Source organism: Podarcis vaucheri (genome assembly GCF_965113315.1).
Source record: "Podarcis vaucheri genome assembly, chromosome: 17".
Taxonomy (NCBI): domain Eukaryota; kingdom Metazoa; phylum Chordata; class Lepidosauria; order Squamata; family Lacertidae; genus Podarcis; species Podarcis vaucheri.
Genome location: NC_138755.1, coordinates 28,295,437 through 28,317,129, shown reverse-complemented (window position 1 = coordinate 28,317,129; position 21,693 = coordinate 28,295,437). Strand labels below are relative to the sequence as shown.

Here is a 21,693-nt window from a genome sequence, read left to right as displayed (position 1 = left end):
TACTTTGCAGATGGAACCCACACTCTTTGCAAGTACAGGAGAACTCTGTGGTTCAAAAACTGGGGTCTCTCAACAGTTCTCTTATAAGTTTGCGGCTGCGCTTTTTTTGCAGTGGATCACATGCATTAGAGGCTTTGTGATGAGAGAATTTCTGCTGATCACCCTTGTAACAGGGTAAAAAGCATTAGGACTTGAAAGGCCCATCTCATCTGTAAATTATGGTGTTTTAACTATGCTATTTAGGTAATTAAAACACTGTGTGATTTGACTTGCTGCCCATACTCATTTTCTCATTCTGTACTAAACTTTGCGAGATAAAGACAGAATGACCAAGTCATCAGACTAATGAATGCAGAATAATTGAATTAACCCATCAGCGAATGTTGACTACTGTGACTCTTTGGGAGAGAAGCACCAGTGTTTCGAAATCTTCATGAAAAGAACCAAAATGTAGTGCCTTTGTGTTTATGAGCTACTGACTGCACACATTACATTTTAGGCACACAACTAAGCTTTTTTAAAAAAAATAAGTGTCCACCTAAAATGTCCTGAGCCTTCAGGGGAAGGGGGGGCTGCACCACGTTGCCTGTGCCCTTCTTCCTTCGTTTTGACAACCCGGGAGTCGGGGGAGAGTCGCAGGTGGGTGGTGCGCCATTGCCTGCCACTCCTGGCTGGAGGAGGCAGGCAGGGGAGAGGATGAGAAGGAGGCAGGCACTCCCAGCTGGAGGAGGCAGGCAAGCAAACAAACAAACCAGGGGGCAAGAATGGGTGTTGTGTGCCCCGTTCCCCCCCCCTCCATGAGTGGTTCACCCCGCTCCTGGACATGCCGCCCCAGGTGCCAGAGAAGCTTTCTCCACCGCTGGGTGTGCAGATATGCCCTCAATATTCTATCGGATCCATAATGTAATATAAGATGCAGGTGTTCCACACAGATGCTCCCATGATTAAATAATCCTGACGTCTCGCCTTATTTTTCTGAGTCTGAAAACCACAAATACAGCATCCCCACTCTTCCATCATGGGAAAAGGATTATCCCAGAGAAAAATCTGAATTTGGCCTTAAACTTCAGTCCTAATCCCATTTACCACTGCATTCAGGGGGGCATACTTCTGAGTAGATAGCATTTGGATTACAGTTTTAGGCTCTTTTGAAGAAAAAGCATAGGAAGGAGAGGGCAAAGCAAATTTCTGCTGTAGGAGATCTGTTGTCTTGATTCTCTCTTTGTAACATCTTGCATTTGTCCCATAGGTTTTTAGCCAATACCACTTTTCATGGGCTCAGCGGCCACATTAAAGTGAAAGGCTCCTCCATCATCAGTTCGGAAAACAACTTCTTCATTTGGAATCTGCAGCACGATCCGGTAGGGAACCCAATGTGGACCCGTTTGGGGAGCTGGCAAGAAGGAAAGATCATAATGGATTACGGGATCTGGCCAGAGCAGGCCCAGAGGCACAAGAATCACAACCAGCATCCCACCCGGCTGCACCTGAGAGTAGTGACCCTCATTGAGCATCCCTTCGTGTTCACAAGGGCTGTGGATGATGAAGGATTGTGCCCAGCGGGACAGCTCTGCTTGGACCCCTTGACCAATGATTCAGCGGTGCTGGATGCCCTCTTCGAAAGCCTCCAAGGGGGCAACGACACGGTGCCCACAGAGCTGAAGAAATGCTGCTATGGCTACACTATAGATTTGCTGGAAAAATTAGCGGAAGATATGAACTTCGATTTCGACCTGTACATTGTCGGCGACGGGAAATATGGGGCTCTGAAGAACGGTCAATGGACAGGGCTTGTAGGCGACCTCCTGGCTGGGACCGCCCACATGGCTGTGACATCGTTCAGCATCAACACAGCCCGTAGCCAAGTGATTGATTTCACCAGCCCATTCTTTTCCACCAGCTTGGGCATTCTGGTGAGAACCAAAGACACCGCGGCTCCTATTGGAGCTTTTATGTGGCCGCTCCACTGGACCATGTGGTTGGGGATTTTTGTGGCGCTGCACATCACTGCAATCTTCCTCACCCTGTATGAATGGAAAAGCCCCTTTGGGATGACCCCCAAGGGAAGAAACAGGGATAAAGTTTTCTCCTTCTCCTCTGCCTTGAACGTCTGTTACGCCATCTTGTTTGGTAGAACAGCTGCCATCAAACCCCCCAAGTGCTGGACTGGAAGGTTTCTCATGAACCTCTGGGCCATTTTTTGTTTATTTTGTCTGTCGACGTACACAGCTAATCTGGCTGCTGTCATGGTGGGAGAGAAAATCTATGAAGAACTGTCTGGAATCCACGATCCAAAAGTAAGGACCAGCCGTTTACTTATATATGCAGCTTTTGGTTCTTTCCATTATAAGAACAGCCTTCCCTACCGCTGTTTGTGCAAATTCTTTCATTATGCCGCAGTGTCAAATTTAGAACTGTATTTCATGTTTCCCCATTGTAAGGGCTTTGAGGGGGCTGGTTCAGACATACGTACTGTTCATCACTTGATGACTGCAGCAAGAAGCGGTAGAGCATGAGACTCTTAATCTCAGAGTTGTGGGTTCGAGCCCCAAGTTAGGCAAAAGATTCCTGCATCGCAAGGGGCTGGTGACCCTGGGGTTCCCTTCCCACTCTGTGATTCTATGTATGAATGAGCCATCACGGATCAATCATCACAGAAAAGATTTTGTGCCACACGTCAACTCCAATGCCCTGCTTTCAAATTGAGTGCTCGTACATTCAGCGGTGAGACTGCAATGGTTGAGTCATCAAGTGATGAAAAACTATGTATGCAATACATGCACTAGCAGCAGCCTTGACTGAACATAATTATGAGCTACAGTTGACACAGGACCTGGACACCCTACACATTCCTATGTACCTTGCAGTACAAGCGGAAATGTGCATCCCCATTCGTAACACATAACAGAGGAGTGGGAAAACTTCTGCTGGACTACAGCTCCCATTATCCTTGACCATTGGTCATGCTGGCTACTGGGAACTGGAGTCCACCTATATAGGGAGGGTCATGGATTTCTCAAACCTGGGGTAGTGAGTATAGAGCCTAAGAGTCATTACCCATTCACCCCTTTACTTTGCTTAACATCTGGCCTGGTGATGAGTTCTGGAGAAACAGAAAGGTTATTTTTATGACATTTTGGATAGTCCTCACAAAGGTGATGTGTGAACATGGTTTCAGATGCTAGAGGGCAAAGATCTAGATTTCTTTTTTCTTCTTCTCTTGCATTAGCAGCTTTTAAAATGAGAACCAAGTTGGTTCCAGTTGGTTCCATCAGAGTGGATTGTACTAGCAAGTCTTAATTTGCAATAGTTTATGCCTCTGGCTACCAGTTGTTGGGAATCACAAGAGAGGTGAAAGGGCTCTTGCACTTGGCTGTTGCATCTGATTGGCCACTGTGAGAACAGTCCGCTAGATTAGATGGGTCTCTGCTCTCTTACAACAAGGATCTTCTTGTGTGCAAAATGAATATTAATGGGGAGATCTGAGGATGTGTGGGATGGAGTTAAAGAAATAAATGCAGGATTGCTTTTGAAATTAAGTGACAGCGAAGGTTAGCACTCAAAATATGGCTGTAAAATGTTTCGACAAAATGGCTGGGTTTTGTTTCTAGAAGGAAGGTTTCAAATGAAATTTCTGTTTACGTTCAGTGAAATCCTACATCCAGTGAACCGTCCTGAGACTTATAGATATAGGGCAGTAAGGTAAAGGTAAAGGGACCCCTGACCATTAGGTCCAGTTGTGGCTGACTCTGGGGTTGCGGCACTCATCTCGCTTTATTGGCCAAGGGAGCCGGTGTACAGCTTCCGGGTCATGTGGCCAGCATGACTAAGCCGCGTCTGGCGAACCAGAGCAGCACATGGAAACGCCGTTTACCTTCCCGCCAGAGCGGTACCTATTTATCTACTTGCACTTTGTCATGCTTTTGAACTGCTAGGTGGGCAGGAGCAGGGACCAAGCAACGGGAGCTTACCCTGTTGTGGGGATTCAAACCGCTGACCTTCTGATCAGCAAGCCCTGGGCTCTGTGGTTTAACCCACAGCGCCATCCGCATCCCAGCATAGGGCAGTAGATAAATTCAATAAATAATAAATAATAATAATAAACACACTTACTTGAAAGTGTGTCACTATGCTCTTCTGAGCATGCATAGGACTCGAGTTTCCATGTAGGGTCCATTGTAATACTTTAATTCATGGATGAATTTCAAGCATCCTCTAGTTTTGAGATACTGCAGTTAACAAGAGTTGGCTCTGTCCTTTTCTCATCGGTTTGGAAATATGCAGGCATTTACCTTTCTTTGGGAGAAAAGCCATCTCAGTTCTTAGGTCACTTTGAAATTACTTCTGTGCATGTCATCCCATAATGTCTACTGCTCCTTTCTTCATTCCGTTTCTAGCCCAGACGAGAATCTAGAACAGGGTTTCTTTGTTCTAGCTGAAGAGAACAGCGGTGAGATGGCTTACGATATTAATATTGGTTAGAAGCTTGGCAAATGTAGTGATAAAACAGCAGCTACTTTCAAGGGAAGTCCAAACCAGTTCCTATCAAATTAATTGGCTTTCTCTCCCTCCCCCCCCCCCAGGTGTTTAATTAACTGGAAAGCCTCTGGGTGACTATTGCCCTCTCCTTGATTGGCTATGACAAATCCTTCCTCTCTCCTTTGTGCACAATTAGCTCCTGCAGTGGGTGGAATCTATTCATTAGGTGAAAGGAAAACATGGAAGAAATGCACTCCTTACATTTATTCTCCTTTATTCTCCCTGTTTATTTTGTGGGTCCAGTTAAAACGGGGGGGACTGCTTGGCTGTGGGCTGGATGTGGTCCACAGCACACCCAAATCTGCCCCACGTCCTCTCCTTCTGGGTCCTGCTGCTTCCTCCTCTGCAGGCTGCATACCACCCAACATTTCTCTGATGACAATAGGGACATCCTACTCCCACTGTCCCTACCCAGCAATACCAACCATGTAACCACCACCCCAATAGCAACCATCATGTGCAATAGAAATGGTATCTGGAAGAGCCCTGAGGAAGGTAGTTCTGCAATAAGGGGGCCACCACAAAGAAGACTCTCCTTCCGGTTTCCACCAACTAAGCATGCAGAGGTTGCAGTATAATCTAGAAATCATCTCGTTGGCCAATGTGAGAACAAGAAGCTGGAACTAATCCAGCAGACTTTTCTCACGTTCTTATTCCACCCTACTTTATAATGACTGGGGAAGACAAATGGCTGCTGGCATCTAATTTGACTCTTACATGTACAATAAAAAGACCTAATAAATCTAAAAATAGCTGTGGGGCATATCACCACAAAAACTCTAACTGTGCCCTCACTTTGAAACCAGTAGTATGAATAAGGACAAAAAAATCAAACAGATCAAATAGTATCAAACTGCCTTTCTCAAGACTTTCTTCTTGATGGTCTCATCCCACTCAAGTTGCCTCTTGGATCCTTTTTCGGTTTTAGTGGGGAGCATTAAAAAAAAATCTTTTAACAAATGCTAACCTTTTCAAGGTGGTGGAAGACAAGTATGATTTGGGGCTGGCAGATGGCAGGTTTGACACAGAAATAAAATCCCCTGCGAGCTCTCAAGCGAGTCGGCAGTCTGCACTGAAATATTAAACAGACTTTCTGCCCCGGAAAAAAAAGGAGATTAAGAACTTTCCCATCCAAAGTCGCCATTGCCAGGGTACATTGGTGCCTCCAAGAAATAAGCAGGGTCAGATGGAAACATAACTGTCTGTCTCCCTATCAAAATGCACAATAAGAAGGCATGCTATGGTAGCTGAAGAACTCATCAGTCACACCACCACAGGGGCTAAGAGTCTTAAAGGGTGTTTGAAATGAAACAAGTCCCCCATCTCTTTTACAAGTGCCAAGGAGGCAGACATCAACAGGTGGAGTTTGCTCATCCCTCCTTCTCCATGCAGGATAAAAGCTCCTATTCATTTCTTCCTGCCAGACATTTAAAGTACATGTTATTTATTTAAAAAAATTAAACCCATTTGCTCTTCCTCCAAGGAGCTTAGAGCAATGTACAGTCATTTTTCAATAGCCCTGTAAGGTAAAGGACCCCTGGGCGGTTAAGTCCAGTCAAAGGCGACTATGGGGTTGTGGTGCTCATCTCGCTTTTCAGGCCAAGGGAGCCGGTGTTTTTTCCAGAAACAGCTTTCCAGGTCATGTGGCCAGCAGGACTAAACTGCTTCCAGCACAACGGGACACCAGAAACCAGAGGGCACGGAAACGCCGTTTACCTTCCCGCCACAGTGGTACCTATTTATCTACTTGCACTGGTGTGCTTTTGAACTGCTAGGTTGGCAGGAGCTGGGACAGAACAACGGGAGCTCACCCTGTCGCGGGGATTCGGACCGCCGACCTTCCAATCATCAAGCCCAAGAGGCTCAGTGGTTTAGACCACAGCGCTACCCACATCCCTCCCTGTAAGTTAGCCTTCAGGTGAGAGACTGGCCCAACACCTTGTGTTCAGCTCCATAGGCAGGTGGGGATTTGAACCCGTGTCTCCTCAATCCAAGGCCCAATCACATCACACACTGAAAGCACCATGAGACCACTTTAAACCGTCATGGCTGCCCCCAAAGAATCCTGGGAGCTTTAGTCTGTTAAGGGTGCTAAGAGCTCTTAGGAAACTCCTTTCCTCTGCAGAGAGCAACCATTCTCAGATTTTCCTGTGAAGAGGGATTGATTGTTTGATCATTCTAAGGAATTGTAGCTCTGGGAGGGAAATGAAGGTCTTCATCCATGTAAGTAACAGTATATACATTCCTCTGTGGTTTTCAGGCAATACATTAAGTATTGACCAAGCAAAATTTGTAAAGTTTGTTCATTCCATCCAACGACACCAATGGCTACATAGGAGGTGAGAATTTGCTACCCTGCAATGCTAACAGTGCCTGATTTTCGGCAGTGAGGGGGCTTCCCCCACACAGAGAGCTGAGCCAAGGGGGTGCATGATAATGATGATGATACCTATATTTATACGGGTACCTACTCAAAGTTGGGACACGGGTGGCACTGTGGGTGAAACCACAGAGCCTAGGGCTTGCTGATCAGAAGGTCGGCAGTTTGAATCCCCGTGATGGGTCAGCTCTCATTGCTCAGTCCCTGCTCCTGCCAACCTAGCAGTTCAAAAGCACGAAGTGCAAGTAGATAAATAGGTACCGCTCCAGCGGGAAGGTAAACAGTGTTTCCGTGCACTGCTCTGGTTCGCCAGAAGTGGCTTAGTCATGCTGGCCACATGACCCGGAAGCTGTACGCCAAATCCCTCAGCCAGTAAAGTGAGATGAGCGCCACAACCCCAGAGTCGTCCGTGACTGGACCTAACGGTCAGGGGTCCCTTTACCTTTACCTTACTCAAAGTTAGACCCAAGTCAGAGAGGAAATTGAGTTGCCACAACTATGACGTAGTGCACTTGAGAAAATGTGCAGAATGGAAGGCAAAAGGGAGAAGAGCATAAAAATAGGAAATATTTAGGAGGTGCCAAATTTTTGTCCTCACTGGTATCACCCAAGTCTGCCATGATTCTGGGCTCTTAAACTAAGAAGACTAATGATGATGGTGGTGATAATTTAAAAGAAACATTTGAATATAATGAACAATCAGGAGTGCATGAAATTCAGTACATGATTGGCTACGTACTATATTTTATAATATAGTGTTTGTATTTTATGATGTCTCTTCATCTTTTCAAGATAGTGAGGGACAGATTCTAAGAGAAAGTGATAGAAAGGGTTGTATTTTATTAGCTTTTCCCAAGACTAAAACCCAATGAAATGAACAGACCTAAGTTAGTCATTGCCATTCATTTCAATGGATCAAGTCAGAGAACAAGAGTGAGAAATTGGTGGGCTTCCAGATGTTGCTGAACTCCAACTCCCATCATCCCTGGCCATTGGCCATGATTGCTAGGGCTGATGGGAGTTGTAGTTTGGCAGCATATGGGGGATCAATGGTTCCTCACATCTGTTCCAGCATAGGTCACACACCTTGGGGAACCAGTGTGGGAGGGCTTCCAGATGTAGATTGGGATCAGGCAGTCACCAGCCTAGCCCCCTGACATTTCTCCCACCCTTCTCTATGTGTTTCTAAAAATAGAATCTCCTGGCAATTAAACTGTGTGTGAACTAGAACAGTAGCAGCAAAAAAAGCAATCTAAATTCAGATAAAGATCAAAAGCACTGAAGCATGGTAAATGGGCTTTACGTTTGCACTCTGAAGAATTAAAAAGGGAAGGAGCACCAAGTAAGACCCATTAGCCGTCACTGTTGTTTTGAAAGGGAGTTGGGGGGTTTTGTGTGGGGTTTTTTAGAAGATAGGTAACTGCTTCCAGAATCAAAAACCTTATTACATTAGCAGCAAATTGCCAGCATTGCAAAACGGCAATAAGAGAGTCCTACTTTAATCAGGTTAGATCTTTTGCATCTGATGAGCCAGTTGCAAATCCCACTACTGCAAGACCAGTATGTCAAGCATAGCGACTTCCACTGTCTAAGGTCAGTGATGGCTACAGGCAGACCACTTAATTTTCAGTGAAGAAATCACTGGTATATAACTCATACGAAACACTGTGTATTCTTGGTATGATAGAACGGGATCCAAAAACAGATTTTTCTGTGGGTCAAACCACATACAGTTTTTTATTTTATATATTTAATGCAAATGGCATAATTGCAAGGGTGGTAGCTGATAATGATGGAGTTCCTAGAGAGGTGGGGGGGACTTAACTCTAACTCTGCTCCTGAAGAAAATTTCACCTTTCAAGATGGGATTTGCTTTCGGGGAAATCCGTCATTAGTCCTAGTGGGGGATTTGCTCCCTATGCAAACAAGCAGCTTCATAGAATTATAGAATTGGAAGGGACCCTGAGGATCATCTAGTCCAACCCCTTGCGATGCAAGAATATGCAGCTGCCCCGTATGGGGATCTAACTTGCAACCTTGGCATCATTAGCACCAAGCTCTAACCAACTGCAGCAAGGGAGGACGGGGCTAAATCCTCCTCCACCAATCTGGATCGTTAGCTATTCTACCACCCCACCCCAAAAAGAAACCCTTCAATAAATAGTATCTAACACATACCCCTGCTACAATGGTACCTCAGGTTACAGGCGCTTCAGGTTACAGACTCCGCTAACCCAGAAATATTACCTTGGGTTAAGAACTTTGCTTCAGGATGAGAACAGAAATTGGGCGGCGGCAGCACGGCAGCAGTGGGAGGCCCCATTAGCTAAAGTGGAGCTTCAGGTTAAGAACAGATTCAGGTTATTCTCTGCATGTTACAAAATTGTATAAATCCTTAATTTGTCTAATTGGTTATTATCAATAAAAAGTTTGTTGGAGAAACCAGACATTAGAACTGAGAGAAGTCGGGGGGGCAGGGAGGGTGGGTTGTTTTATGGGAGGGAGAGGGGAAATGGGGGGGGATTAAGGATGATATGTTTTAAGATAATATGTGTCAGGGGTTCAGAAGCAGAGACGCAGAGAAGGGTGGAAACAGAGAGCGAGGGGGAGGAAGCCGAAGGGAGAATGAGTGATGATGACGACCCGAGATCTCCAAGCCTAAGCAGTGAGTCAGAGGACTCCCAAAAGGGAGCCCCAGTGAGCAGAGCAAGGGGGGGATCCGGGGGGACACCCCAGGAGGAAGGGAACAGAGGAGATTCAGAGAGCAGCAGCTGGAAGTCGGGACCAACGCTCAAGACTGAGAGCAGCAGGGAGGAAGGCAGCCAGGCATCGGGTTCCGGAGGCCGTCAGCAGGAGGGAGGGCACGAGTCAGGGGTGGTCACGCCCTCCTCAGAGAGCGAGGCAACGGTCAAGAGGAAAGTAGAGAGTTGGGCGCGCGTGCCAAGTTCAAATGCAGCGGAAGCTGGAGCAGTAAGCAGCCCGGAGAGTGAGCCAGGTCCCAAAGCCCGCCGAAAGGAAGCGGAAGGATCAGGGGGGTCAGCGTCAGAGGAGAGTAGAAGGGAGGAGTCCCAGGGGGGCAGAAGGACCCAGAGACGTAGGGAGAGGCGAAGGAGGTGGAGCAAGGCTAGGGTATTAAGCTGGTGTGCAAGAGGCGGGGACTCAGATGGGTCTTCGCCGACCTAGGGCAGAAGGTGTAGAGCTGCACGCTGCAGTTCGGAAATGAAACCTGTAACTCAATAAAGACTCTTTTAAAGTGGACGCTGTGTGGCGTGGTCCTATGTGAGCTGGGACCTGGTAGCAGCCTTGACAGTAAGACCCATCCATCAAAGCTTCAGAAACCTGAAACCTCGCAGCGGGAGCAGAAGCCGCTAGGGGAGGAAGAGGGGTGTCTGTAAGCAAGCTCACAAAGGTTAGCAAGATGACGGAAGAACAGAGGATCTCCGCGCTGCAAGAGGCAGTGACCCAGTTGTCCTCAGAGGTATTGGCTTCCAAGAAACGGGAGGAGGAGACTACAGCCGCCTACAGAGACCTACACGCCAGGTTTGAAATGCTTGTTAAGCAAGGGCAACCGGGACCCAGACCGGAGGGCGTGGGATTGGCACGGAGAGCAGGAGGGCTTGTGGCTCACTTCGATGGGACTTTGCAACAGTACACTAATTTTAGAGCAGACGTAATGTGCGCACTGCAACTGCTGGCAAAAGACTTTAGAGATGAGGAAGAGAAAGTGGGGTTCATATTGTCCCATTTGCATGGGGATGCCAAAGCCTGGCTGCGCAATTTGTGGAGGGATAAAGATCCGGCGCTTCAGAATGCAGATGCCTTTATCAAAGCGATGGATGCGTGTTTTTTGTCTACTATTGATGTGGATCTTGCCAGACGGGAGATTCATGGACTAAAACAAGGGAGGGCGAGCGTCCGGCAGTATCACGCCCGATTTTTTGCGCTGGTCAGTGCTTTAGAATGGGATCGGGATTCGCCCCCTGTCAGAGACCTCTTCTGGGAGGGTCTAAGTTCTGCGGTTAAGGATGAAATTGCAAGGGGGGAGAGGCCCCGAAGCACGCAGGAGGTGGTCCAAAGGGCGCTGACTGTGGGGGTGAGGCTGGAAGAACGTCCATGGTGCAGAGATGAAGGACGTGGAGGGCGCGAAGCAGCGAGAAGTTTCTCTTTCGTTCCGAGGGAAGCAGCGCGTGCGCAATCCACACCTCCGCCAGGAGGGGGAGGGGAACCGATGGAGGTTGGAGGTGCAAGGGCTCAGTCAGCAGCCAGAGCCCTAGCACCGGCAGCAGTGAAAGCGAAGCCTCCTAGAGGGAACAGGAAGTGTTACATCTGCGAGGATCCAGGCCATTTGGCGAAGGAGTGTCCCCGGAGGCTCCACAAGCACACTGCAGCCTCAGCAATGGTGACTGCAGCAACGCAGCAAGGAGAACCACAGCAGGGAAACGACGATGTCTGGCTGGAGACGGAGGCACTGGGGCCCAGCCAGACGCATCTGTGAAGCAGTCCCCAGCGATATTGCAACCCACGGATCCCCTCCCACCCAAACCAGTAGTGCAGCTCACAGCGTCTCTCCAGCTACCCGACGGCGTCACTATCGAAGTGCCGCTTTCTGTGGATTCTGGAAGCAACGCAGACTTTATAGCGCAGAGCTTTGTGGAGCAGCACGCTATACAGCTATTGCCTGCCACTCTGCCCCTGCAAGTCGTCACAGTGGATGGCAGAGAGTTGCTAGGGGGGCAGGTGGTGAAGCAGACGCCACCGATGGTGATGCGCCTTGGCAACCACAGGGAAGTCATCAGTTTTAATGTCACCCAACTGTCGGACACGCCCATTGTGTTGGGCATGAGTTGGCTGGACAGGCACAGTCCGACACTGGCTTGGTACCAGAGACAACTGATCTTCGGCTCCTCTTATTGCGCAGAACACTGCATCCTGCCCCGTCGGGAGGGAGAGGAGGAGGAATCACAACTGCAGTTGGGAACGTTGCAAGCGGTCCCCCACAAATACGCGAGCTTTTTGGAGGTCTTCTGCGAGAAGGAGGCGGACAAGCTACCCCCTCACCGGCCATATGACTGCAAGATTGACCTCCTACCGGGGGCGACGCTGCCGAAGGGGCGGCTATACTCCATGTCTGAAGATGAAATGCAGGAACTCAAACAGTTCATCGAGCATAATCTGGAGCGTGGCTTCATCAGAGAGTCCAAGGCAGTGGGGGGCAGTCCCGTTTTCTTCGTGAAAAAGAAAGACACGCCCCAAAAAAGACTCGTTGTGGACTACCGCCTTTTGAACCAGATGACCAAACCGTCTGATTACCCCATGCCCAGGATTGACGACCTCCTCGCGACGGTGCGCAAGGGACGCGTGTTCACCAAGTTGGACCTGCGAGGGGCGTACAATCTCATCCGCATGCGGGAGGGCGATGAGTGGAAGACGGCCATGTTCACACCGCTGGGCACCTACGAATACAGAGTTATGCCCTTTGGATTACAAAATGGCTCTCACTGTTTTCAAGCTTTTATGCATCACGTGTTGGAGGGACTCCTCTACAAGACATGCGTCTGCTTCCTGGATGACATCCTGATTTTCTCTGACTCGCAGCAAGCTCACGACCGAGACGTGAGGGAGGTGCTCAGCAGGTTGCAACAACATAGACTGTACGCCAAGCTGGAGAAGTGCCAGTTCGACACGACGGAGGTGGATTTCCTGGGATACAAGTTGTCGGACAAGGGGATAGCCATGGACAGCACCAAGGTTCGTGCGGTATTGGATTGGAAGAGCCCGCGCAACCGGAAGGAGGTCCAGCGGTTTGTCGGCTTCGCCAACTTCTATCGCAAGTTTATCAAGGGGTTCGCGATGCAGACGGCAGCAATTACGGACACGCTCAGCTCCAAAAAAAAGAAATTCATCTGGACGGAGCAGGCGGAACAGTCCTTTCAAGCGCTCAAGCATCTCTTCGCATCGGAGAAGCAACTGCTGCATATCGACCCCAGTAAACCGTTGAGGGTAGAGACAGACGCGTCAGACAGAGCCGTGGGAGCTGTCCTGCTGCAGCGAGACCCGCAGGGGGTGTGGCGGCCGGGAGCGTTCTACTCCAGAAAGCTCAGCAAGTCGGAGCAGAACTACACCATCTGGGACAGGGAGTTGCTGGCCATTCATGCAGCTTTCAAGGCGTGGAGGCACTTCCTAATCGGCGCCAAGCACACGGTGCAGGTCTGCACGGACCACAAGAATCTGGAGCACTGGCGCACGGCTCAGTTCCTGAACCAGAGGCAGATACGTTGGGCGGAGTTCTTTGCTGACTTCAATTTCCGAATAGAGTACGTCCCAGGAGACACCAACATCATGGCGGATGCACTGTCCCGAAAACCGCAATACCTAGAAGAGGTGACGCCAGCGGCGGCCATGCACATCTTCGCACCGACGGCGTGGGCGTGTGCCTCAGCTACAGTAGACCTGGATGCGGTGCGACGTGCATTGCGGGACGACTCATTCGCGCAAGACAAGATGGCGGAACTGCTCAGAGGCACGGCTCCCACGGACGAGTTCCAGGTGCGGGACGGCTTGCTCCTACGCAAAGGAGCTGTCTATGTACCAGGAGACGACCTTCGCGCCAAGGTACTGCAACAGTTGCACGACGCACCCACGGCCGGTCACTTTGGCACAGAGAAAACGATGGAATTAGTCGCGAGAGACTTCTGGTGGCCCAGGCTGAGAGGGGAGGTCGCGGACTACGTCGCGAGGTGCGACACCTGCCAGAGGGCCAAGCCGGTACACAGACCACCGGCGGGACTGTTAGAACCGCTGCAAACGCCGTTTGAACCGTGGGAGAGGGTGGCCCTGGACTTTGTGACGGATTTACCCAGCTCGAGAGGCAAGACAGCTGTGCTGGTGGTGGTGGACTTGTTCACCAAGATGGCACATTTCATTCCGTGTGCGAAGGTGGCCACGGCGGAACAAACCGCCAAACTGTTCATAGATCACGTGTTCAAAGTGCATGGCCTGCCACGGTCTATCCTGTCCGACCGCGGACGCCAGTTCATCTCGTCTTTCTGGCAGAAGCTGATGGGTTTTCTAAATGTCAAGGTCAATCTGGCATCAGCAAGACACCCGCAGACCAACGGGCAAGCAGAGAGGGTCAATGCCATCATGCAGCAGTACCTGAGATGCTATGCCAATCAACAGCCTGCGACGTGGGTGGATTACCTGCCGCTAGCCGAGTTCGCTTACAACAACACGAAGCACGTGTCCACAGGAGTGACGCCGTTCTTTGCCAACAATGGGAGGCATCCCAGAACCTTCCCGGGACTGGAGAGAGTGGGGGAAGGAGAACCACAGACGGCGGACGCGTTCGCGTCAGAGCTGCAGGCGGTCCACGATCAACTCAGACGGCAGCTGGAGCTCGCTAAGCACGCCTACAAGGTGCAAGCTGACAAGCACAGGCGGGTTGGCGAAGTGATCCAAGTGGGAGACTGGGTCTGGTTGGCAGCCCACGCAGTGCCGACCAGGTCACTTGCCAAGAAGAAGTTGGGGCACAAGCAGATCGGTCCGTACCAAGTCGAAGCGCAGATCAACCCGGTAGCCTTCCGACTGGCGCTGCCGGAGGGTTCCAGAATGCATCCGGTGTTCCACAGGTCGGTGCTCACTCCCTACAAGGCACCTCACAGGTTCCAGGAGCCAGGGACGGCGCCAAGTCCGCTCCGGGAACGGACGGAGACGCGGGGGGTGAAGCACCAGGACCACATCAACGAGGTCACGGAGATTTTGGACTCCAGATGGGGGGAAGGGGGAGTCGAATACCTCTTAGCCAGAGAGGGCACCCGGGCCAGCGCCAATAGCTGGGTACCAGACTACGCTTTGGAGGAACCCCTGCTCAAGGACGAGTTTCATGCCCTCTTCCCACACAAACCCATGCCAGCGAGCTTCTTCGACGACTGGTTGTTCACACCCACACTTTCTTCCAGCACGTTCCATGGATTCGACTCAGAAGGGGAACCCGCACGGAGCACCCGTTCCCCAGAAGGTTCACCGGCAGGTTCGGCATCAGGCAACTCGTATTGGTGGGACGATCGACCAGAGGAGCAATGGCGCAGGAAGTGGCTGGAGATGCCAGGTCGAGCGACCGACGCAGAGACTGACATGGACGTGTTCGGGGAGGACCTCGGGTTCGAGCACGGCGGTACAGAGATGGAAGAGCAACAAGTCAACGTCGACGGCCGCGAGGGGGAAGACTCGGAGGTCTTCAGTTGGCGGCCACCCACGGGGAGCGACCTGTATCCAGCATTCCCTCCCATGATGATGGAGCACCCAGCACCCACACCTGACAGCGGGGAGGGGGGAAGGGGGGGCTTCGAGGGGGGGATGGATGTCAGGGGTTCAGAAGCAGAGACGCAGAGAAGGGTGGAAACAGAGAGCGAGGGGGAGGAAGCCGAAGGGAGAATGAGTGATGATGACGACCCGAGATCTCCAAGCCTAAGCAGTGAGTCAGAGGACTCCCAAAAGGGAGCCCCAGTGAGCAGAGCAAGGGGGGGATCCGGGGGGACACCCCAGGAGGAAGGGAACAGAGGAGATTCAGAGAGCAGCAGCTGGAAGTCGGGACCCACGCTCAAGACTGAGAGCAGCAGGGAGGAAGGCAGCCAGGCATCGGGTTCCGGAGGCCGTCAGCAGGAGGGAGGGCACGAGTCAGGGGTGGTCACGCCCTCCTCAGAGAGCGAGGCAACGGTCAAGAGGAAAGTAGAGAGTTGGGCGCGCGTGCCAAGTTCAAATGCAGCGGAAGCTGGAGCAGTAAGCAGCCCGGAGAGTGAGCCAGGTCCCAAAGCCCGCCGAAAGGAAGCGGAAGGATCAGGGGGGTCAGCGTCAGAGGAGAGTAGAAGGGAGGAGTCCCAGGGGGGCAGAAGGACCCAGAGACGTAGGGAGAGGCGAAGGAGGTGGAGCAAGGCTAGGGTATTAAGCTGGTGTGCAAGAGGCGGGGACTCAGATGGGTCTTCGCCGACCTAGGGCAGAAGGTGTAGAGCTGCACGCTGCAGTTCGGAAATGAAACCTGTAACTCAATAAAGACTCTTTTAAAGTGGACGCTGTGTGGCGTGGTCCTATGTGAGCTGGGACCTGGTAGCAGCCTTGACAATATGTTCTGTTTAAATTCCTAATAAAAAATTCAAAAAAAGAGAGAACAGTTTCAGGTTAAGAACGGACCTCTGGAACGAATTAAGTACTTAAGCCAAGGTACCACTATACATGCATTTTCACCCCTCGTCTAATTTGGCCCTAAAATATTAAAAGTGAAATTGCTCTTTGTCATCTCCTGCCATTCTCTATGTAGATATGTAATCTGACAGCTGATGATGATGTACATTCAGGAACTGTCAAGAAGGATTAGGAGGGCACTGGGAGCTCTTTGGATCAACAAATCCTACAGCGATGAGCCTCAGACTTCAGGACCTGCTGCTTAAGGACAGCAGCACCATCCACAGGGAACATTGGAAGCTGCCTTGCACCGAGTCGAGGACCAGCTACACCAGGGGTCAGCAAACTTTTTCAGCAGGGGGCCAGTCCACTGCCCCTCAGACCTTGGGGGCGGACTATATTTTTTGGGGGAAATGAACAGATTCCTATGCCCCACAAATAACCCAGAGATGCATTTTAAATAAAAGCACACATTCTACTCATGTAAAAACATACTGATTCCCAGACCATCTGCAGGCCAGATTGAGAAGGCGATTGGGCTGGAACCAGCCCCCGGGCCTTAATTTGCCTACCCATGAGCATACATACATACATACATACATACATACATACAGCAATAGTGTTTTGTGTTGTGTAGGCTCCTGTGGTGTAAGTAATGGGCCCCACCTGCTAGCCTGCTCCCTAGAATATCACAGGTTTGCTCATTTCGATATATATAAGGTGCCTACATTCTGCATGTGCAAATAGCTTTAGATACCTATTAGGTCCATAAATTACCATATAGCATATATTCAACACAAAAAAGCAACAATTTATTGTTGACAAAGGACAGCTGGACATATAAAGGGCCCCATGACCTTCAGTAGCTTAGGGCCTCAGCAAACCTAAATCCGGCCCTGGTCCTGCAGCCGCCCTCCAGGATTTCAAAAAGGATTATTTTCCTTCCCTTCCTCACACCCTGAAAAAGGCTTGAGTTCAGCTGCTCTGAGCTACTAACTCTATGGCAAAGCTCTTCCTCCAAAATGCTCAACAACTTTGAGTTACCCGTCTCCCCCCCAAAAAAAAAGCTTTGTGTCCTGTATTTTACTTCTAGAAATATGGCAACCATATATTATAATGTACATTGTGAATTAGCCTTGACTACAACATGAATACAGTGGTGCCCCGCAAGACGAATGCCTCGCAAGATGGAAAACTCGCTAGACGAAAGAGTTTTCTGTTTTGGAGGTGCTTCGCAAAACGAATCTCCTATGGGCTTGCTTCGCAAGACGACAATGTCTTGCGAGTTCCTGCGGGGTTTTTTCCCTCCCCCCCCTTTTTCTAAGCCACTAAGCTGCTTATCAGCTGATCCGATCAGCAGATAAGCCGCTAAAAGCCACTAATAGCGCTAATTCGCTAATCTGTCAATGGGCTTGCTTCGCAAGACGAAAAAACCGCTGGACGAAGAGAATCACAGAACGGATTCTTTTCGTCTTGCGAGGCACCACTGTACCATGCTTAGCTTGGGGGGGCGAGGTGCTCAGCCATTTGGGGAGTCTTTCAGAGTCACTGCCCATCATTCCCATTTCCAATTGCCATCATAGTCAAGAGCCAATTTCCTGACAGCCCTGTGGAAGCAGCACCACACGTTGTAAACCTTTCTTTTGAGAAGAAGCCTCTATAGTTGCAAGAGATAGATGCAAGAGATGAAAATCACCACATCTGTATGGGCATCCCATGAGCCTCTCTGGCTACATGTCATTCCCAAAATTCTCTATCATCCCACACAGCAGTAACAATATTTTTTTTACAGCATCAGGTGCAGTGGTGTGGTAAAACTGTCACATATATCTTTCCTCGTGCAGTGGCGTTCCAGGTGGCAACAACAAAGCTATTAAGAACCGGACCTCAGAAATCCCTGAGGCAAAAACAAGATCAAATTTTAAAGTAAGGACCCATTTGGATTACTGCTTGGAAAGAGCTCTGCTACAGATGCTAGGAAAAGTGATTTCTGGGCTAGCCGGGGCCTCCATTCCTGACAGCCGTGCGTGCTAATGTCGCTGACTTTTACAGCAGCCTTGGGCGCCCTATCTGCATTTTTGCAAGACCGGCTGTGTCACAGAGCTGGAGATGAATCTGCAGCCTTTTAGTTCAGAGAGATTTAATCAGAGTGAATCAGTGAGCACATGACTGCAATGAAAGCAGCCTTTGCCAAGCGCGTGAGAGAGTGCGCTGTACGTCCCCCAATAAAGCATTGGTGCCAGCTATTCCCCCCCCCGCTGCGTTTATGGGGCAATTATTCAACTTTCTGTTTGGCTCAACTGCAAATTAAATGGGGAAATAGCTAATTTCTGGGATGCATTTCTGTTATCTAAAGCTGCAGAGCTGCCTTTAGATGATACGCTCCAACATTTCTCCAATAAAAAGAGAGGCGTTTCTATTCTACATCAGGAAGCTTCTCCTGTGTTAGATCTTGACAGACACATAGACGTATTGTACACATAGAAATCTGTCACCTTGATCCAATTATGAGATCTCTGCCAATCCTACCTCACAGGATTGTTGTAAAGAAAGATGGTTGTGTAAGGGAAGGGATCATGTACAACACCTTACATAGATAAATGCAATGAAATAAAAATTTGGCTGTAAGTTTGGGCCCCTGCCAGTGAAAAAGGTATAATAGTAATAGTAGTAGGGAGGAGGAGGAGGAGGAGGAGGAGGAGGAGGAGGAGGAGAAGAAGAAGAAGAAGAAGAAGAAGAAGAAGAAGAAGAAGAAGAAGAAGAAGAAGAAGTAACTGTGAGAATGAACTCAGTGGGACTTAGTTCTGTTACCCAGTTACCTGGGAGTAAGCACCAGAGTCTGGTGTGCTCTGGTCCATGGGGTCACGAAGAGTCGGACACTACTAAATGACTAAATAACAACAACAAGCACCATTGAATACAGTGTGACTTACTTCTGAGTAGACATATAAAGGCTTGCAGCATAAAGCTCCATTTACAATAAAGGAATAAACACTTCACACATTTCCTTTTTTAAAAATGGCTGGCTGGTGAAGCATTGCAGAATTTAAGGTGTCTTGGTGACATTATCCTTCAAAATTATAGGGAAGGCTTCATATACCAGAATAAAAAAATTCCTTCCAGTAGCACCTTAAAGACCAACTAAGTTAGTTCTTGGTATGAGCTTTCGTGTGCATGCCTCGGGTTAAGTACTTAATTCGTTCCGGAGGTCCATACTTAACCTGAAACTTTTCTTAACCTGAAGCACCACTTTAGCTAATGGGGCCTCCTGCTGCTGCTGCGCCGCCGGAGCACAATTTCTGTTCTCATCCTGAAGCAAAGTTCTTAACCTGAAGCACTATTTCTGGGTTAGCGGAGTCTGTAACCTGAAGCGCATGTAACCCGAGGTACCACTGTATCTGAAACTCAGGAATCACGTCACTCAGTTAAGGAGCAGCAGAGGTGTTTTGATGTAATAATGACCGCAAGCATAGTGAAAAGACAGAAATAGGCCCACAACTAGCCTGATGGTGGCACAGGTCTATTTTCCAAATGGCACTAAATGACATTGAGCATTAAGGAGAAGGAGACTTAAGCATTCTCCTCACAAGCTTTTCCCTGTCTTATTTATGATCAAAAAAAACATTGAGAAAAGATGAGGTAATGTGAAGTAGCTCTGTAGTGAAGTATGCCTGGTCTCCCAAATCAGTCCCATTTCTCCTGAGGGACTTTGGCCACAGAGAAGAGTTCTTGTGGAAATGAATTTTCGCAAAACATATTCTCTGAATATTCAAATGTTTGCTGAACATTTGCTGAACAAGTGATACTTGTACCTGAAATATGAAAGTATTGAATTTCCCTGTTTGATATTTTATTACAATATTTGATAATTGCATTCAGTAGTTTGACATAAAATTCCTTTTTTTCCCATGTGTTGCAACTGAATCATTAATATGTTGGAATGCAACGGTATTTCATATCTTCTTGAATTTGGTAGTTGGCCTGAAATGGTATTTGGTATTTAATGTGCAATGGTCTGTAGCATTTGACAGCTGAGATTCATATTTTATGCTTGAGGAAACTATCAAGAGATTCCATCAAGTCTAAGGTACTCAAAAACATGGAATATTGTTGCAAAATTTTACAGTCACACAATTCCGTTTTGAATTTCGCATGTGCAATTTGATTTAAAATTCGGGGGAAAGGGAGATTTTGAATCTATCAAATTCACACTTTCTGAAATAATATGCGAACTAAAATATAGCTGTCTTTTGAAGTTCACACTTTTTTGAATTTTGCAATCCAATTCTCCAACAAAACCCTGTTCACAAAATTGCATATATTAGGGGGAAAGTGTGCGGGAAAGTGAAGACATTAGGGGGGAAAACATACAACAATGCAGTATATTGGGGTGCATATATATTGGCACCTTCTGTATCTAAAATCTGAAAACTGGTTGAACTGTATGAGAGAATGGGAGGGGGAGATACTGAACATTCTAAAGACCATGGCTTTCTCTTGTTAACTGTAGGAAAATTTGGCATAATAGTTATTTAAAAGAATACTTTATTCTTTGCAACTGGTGTTTTGTCATTCAGATACTTTACAGTCTGTGCCACAATATAAACTTGCCAAATGATAGCGCATCTGGTCTCTGCTGTATTTTAGCGCCACCACCATAAATGGACAGAGAATGGTATTGCAGCTACCTGCTGAACAGAGGACAGGTGACACCCAAAGTTTGCAGCTGTTCCTATAAAAGAAGCTAACTCTGATCTGGCTCCTCTGTTGAAACAATATGTTGACTGAGGTAGAATCTAGACACGTATTTTAAAAAACGCTGTGAAAATGCTTTTTTAAAAAAAAAAAGTTTTGAAAAATATATTGAATTTTTTTCATAGCTCACCATCGCCCTCTAGTGTCACATTTGTAGAATGCACCTTACAAAACAAAACATTTTATTTGCATCTGTATAGCTAAATTCTGAGTATTGACTGAGCTTTCAAAGCGCCTGCCTGCCTCCAGGCTTACCTCCAAGGTTGATTTTTAAAAAACCTCCGCAAAACAGTCTGCGTCTGTAATGAAATTGTTTTTCGATACTTCCATTGTTTTATCATTTAGTGTCCTGGGCTCTTTTGGGAAGAAGGGCAAGAAATAAAGTTAATAAATAAATAAAATGTACAAGGAAGAGAATGGAAAGCAAAGCATAAGCATACAGTTCTCTCAATTGGGAGGATGTTGGAATCCTAGATCAGGAGAATGATCCCACAGTGACTGTGCAGCCCATCACACAACTCAGGCAATTATCACAGACATCTTAAGGCTCTAAGCACTTAACCCCCTAAGCACAGAAGTTGTGATCTTCATCTGTTAATGTGGCTGAGATGCTCAAAGGCCTGAGAAGCTAGAGGAACTAAATGATGTTGAGGTACCTGGGGTCCCTACAGATGTTTATGGGCCAAGTACATAGCTCAGTAGGTAGAGCATAAGACTCTTAATAGCAGAGTTATGGGTTTGAGCCCCACGCTGGGCTAAAGTTTCCTGCATTGCAGGGGGTTGGACTAGATGACCCTAGTGGTCCCATCCAACTTTACAGTTATATGATAATATGATTCTAT

At 48.3% G+C, this 21,693-nt stretch overlaps 1 protein-coding gene across 1 annotated transcript in view; it reads left to right on the top strand.

Moving 5' to 3' along the window:
- Window positions 1–21,693, top strand: part of GRIN3A (glutamate ionotropic receptor NMDA type subunit 3A) — a 104,644-nt gene that overhangs the window by 50,587 nt on the left and 32,364 nt on the right. The window contains 1 exon segment of the mRNA XM_082204598.1: window positions 1,250–2,297. Within this exon segment, the coding sequence (XP_082060724.1) occupies window positions 1,250–2,297 (1,048 nt within the window).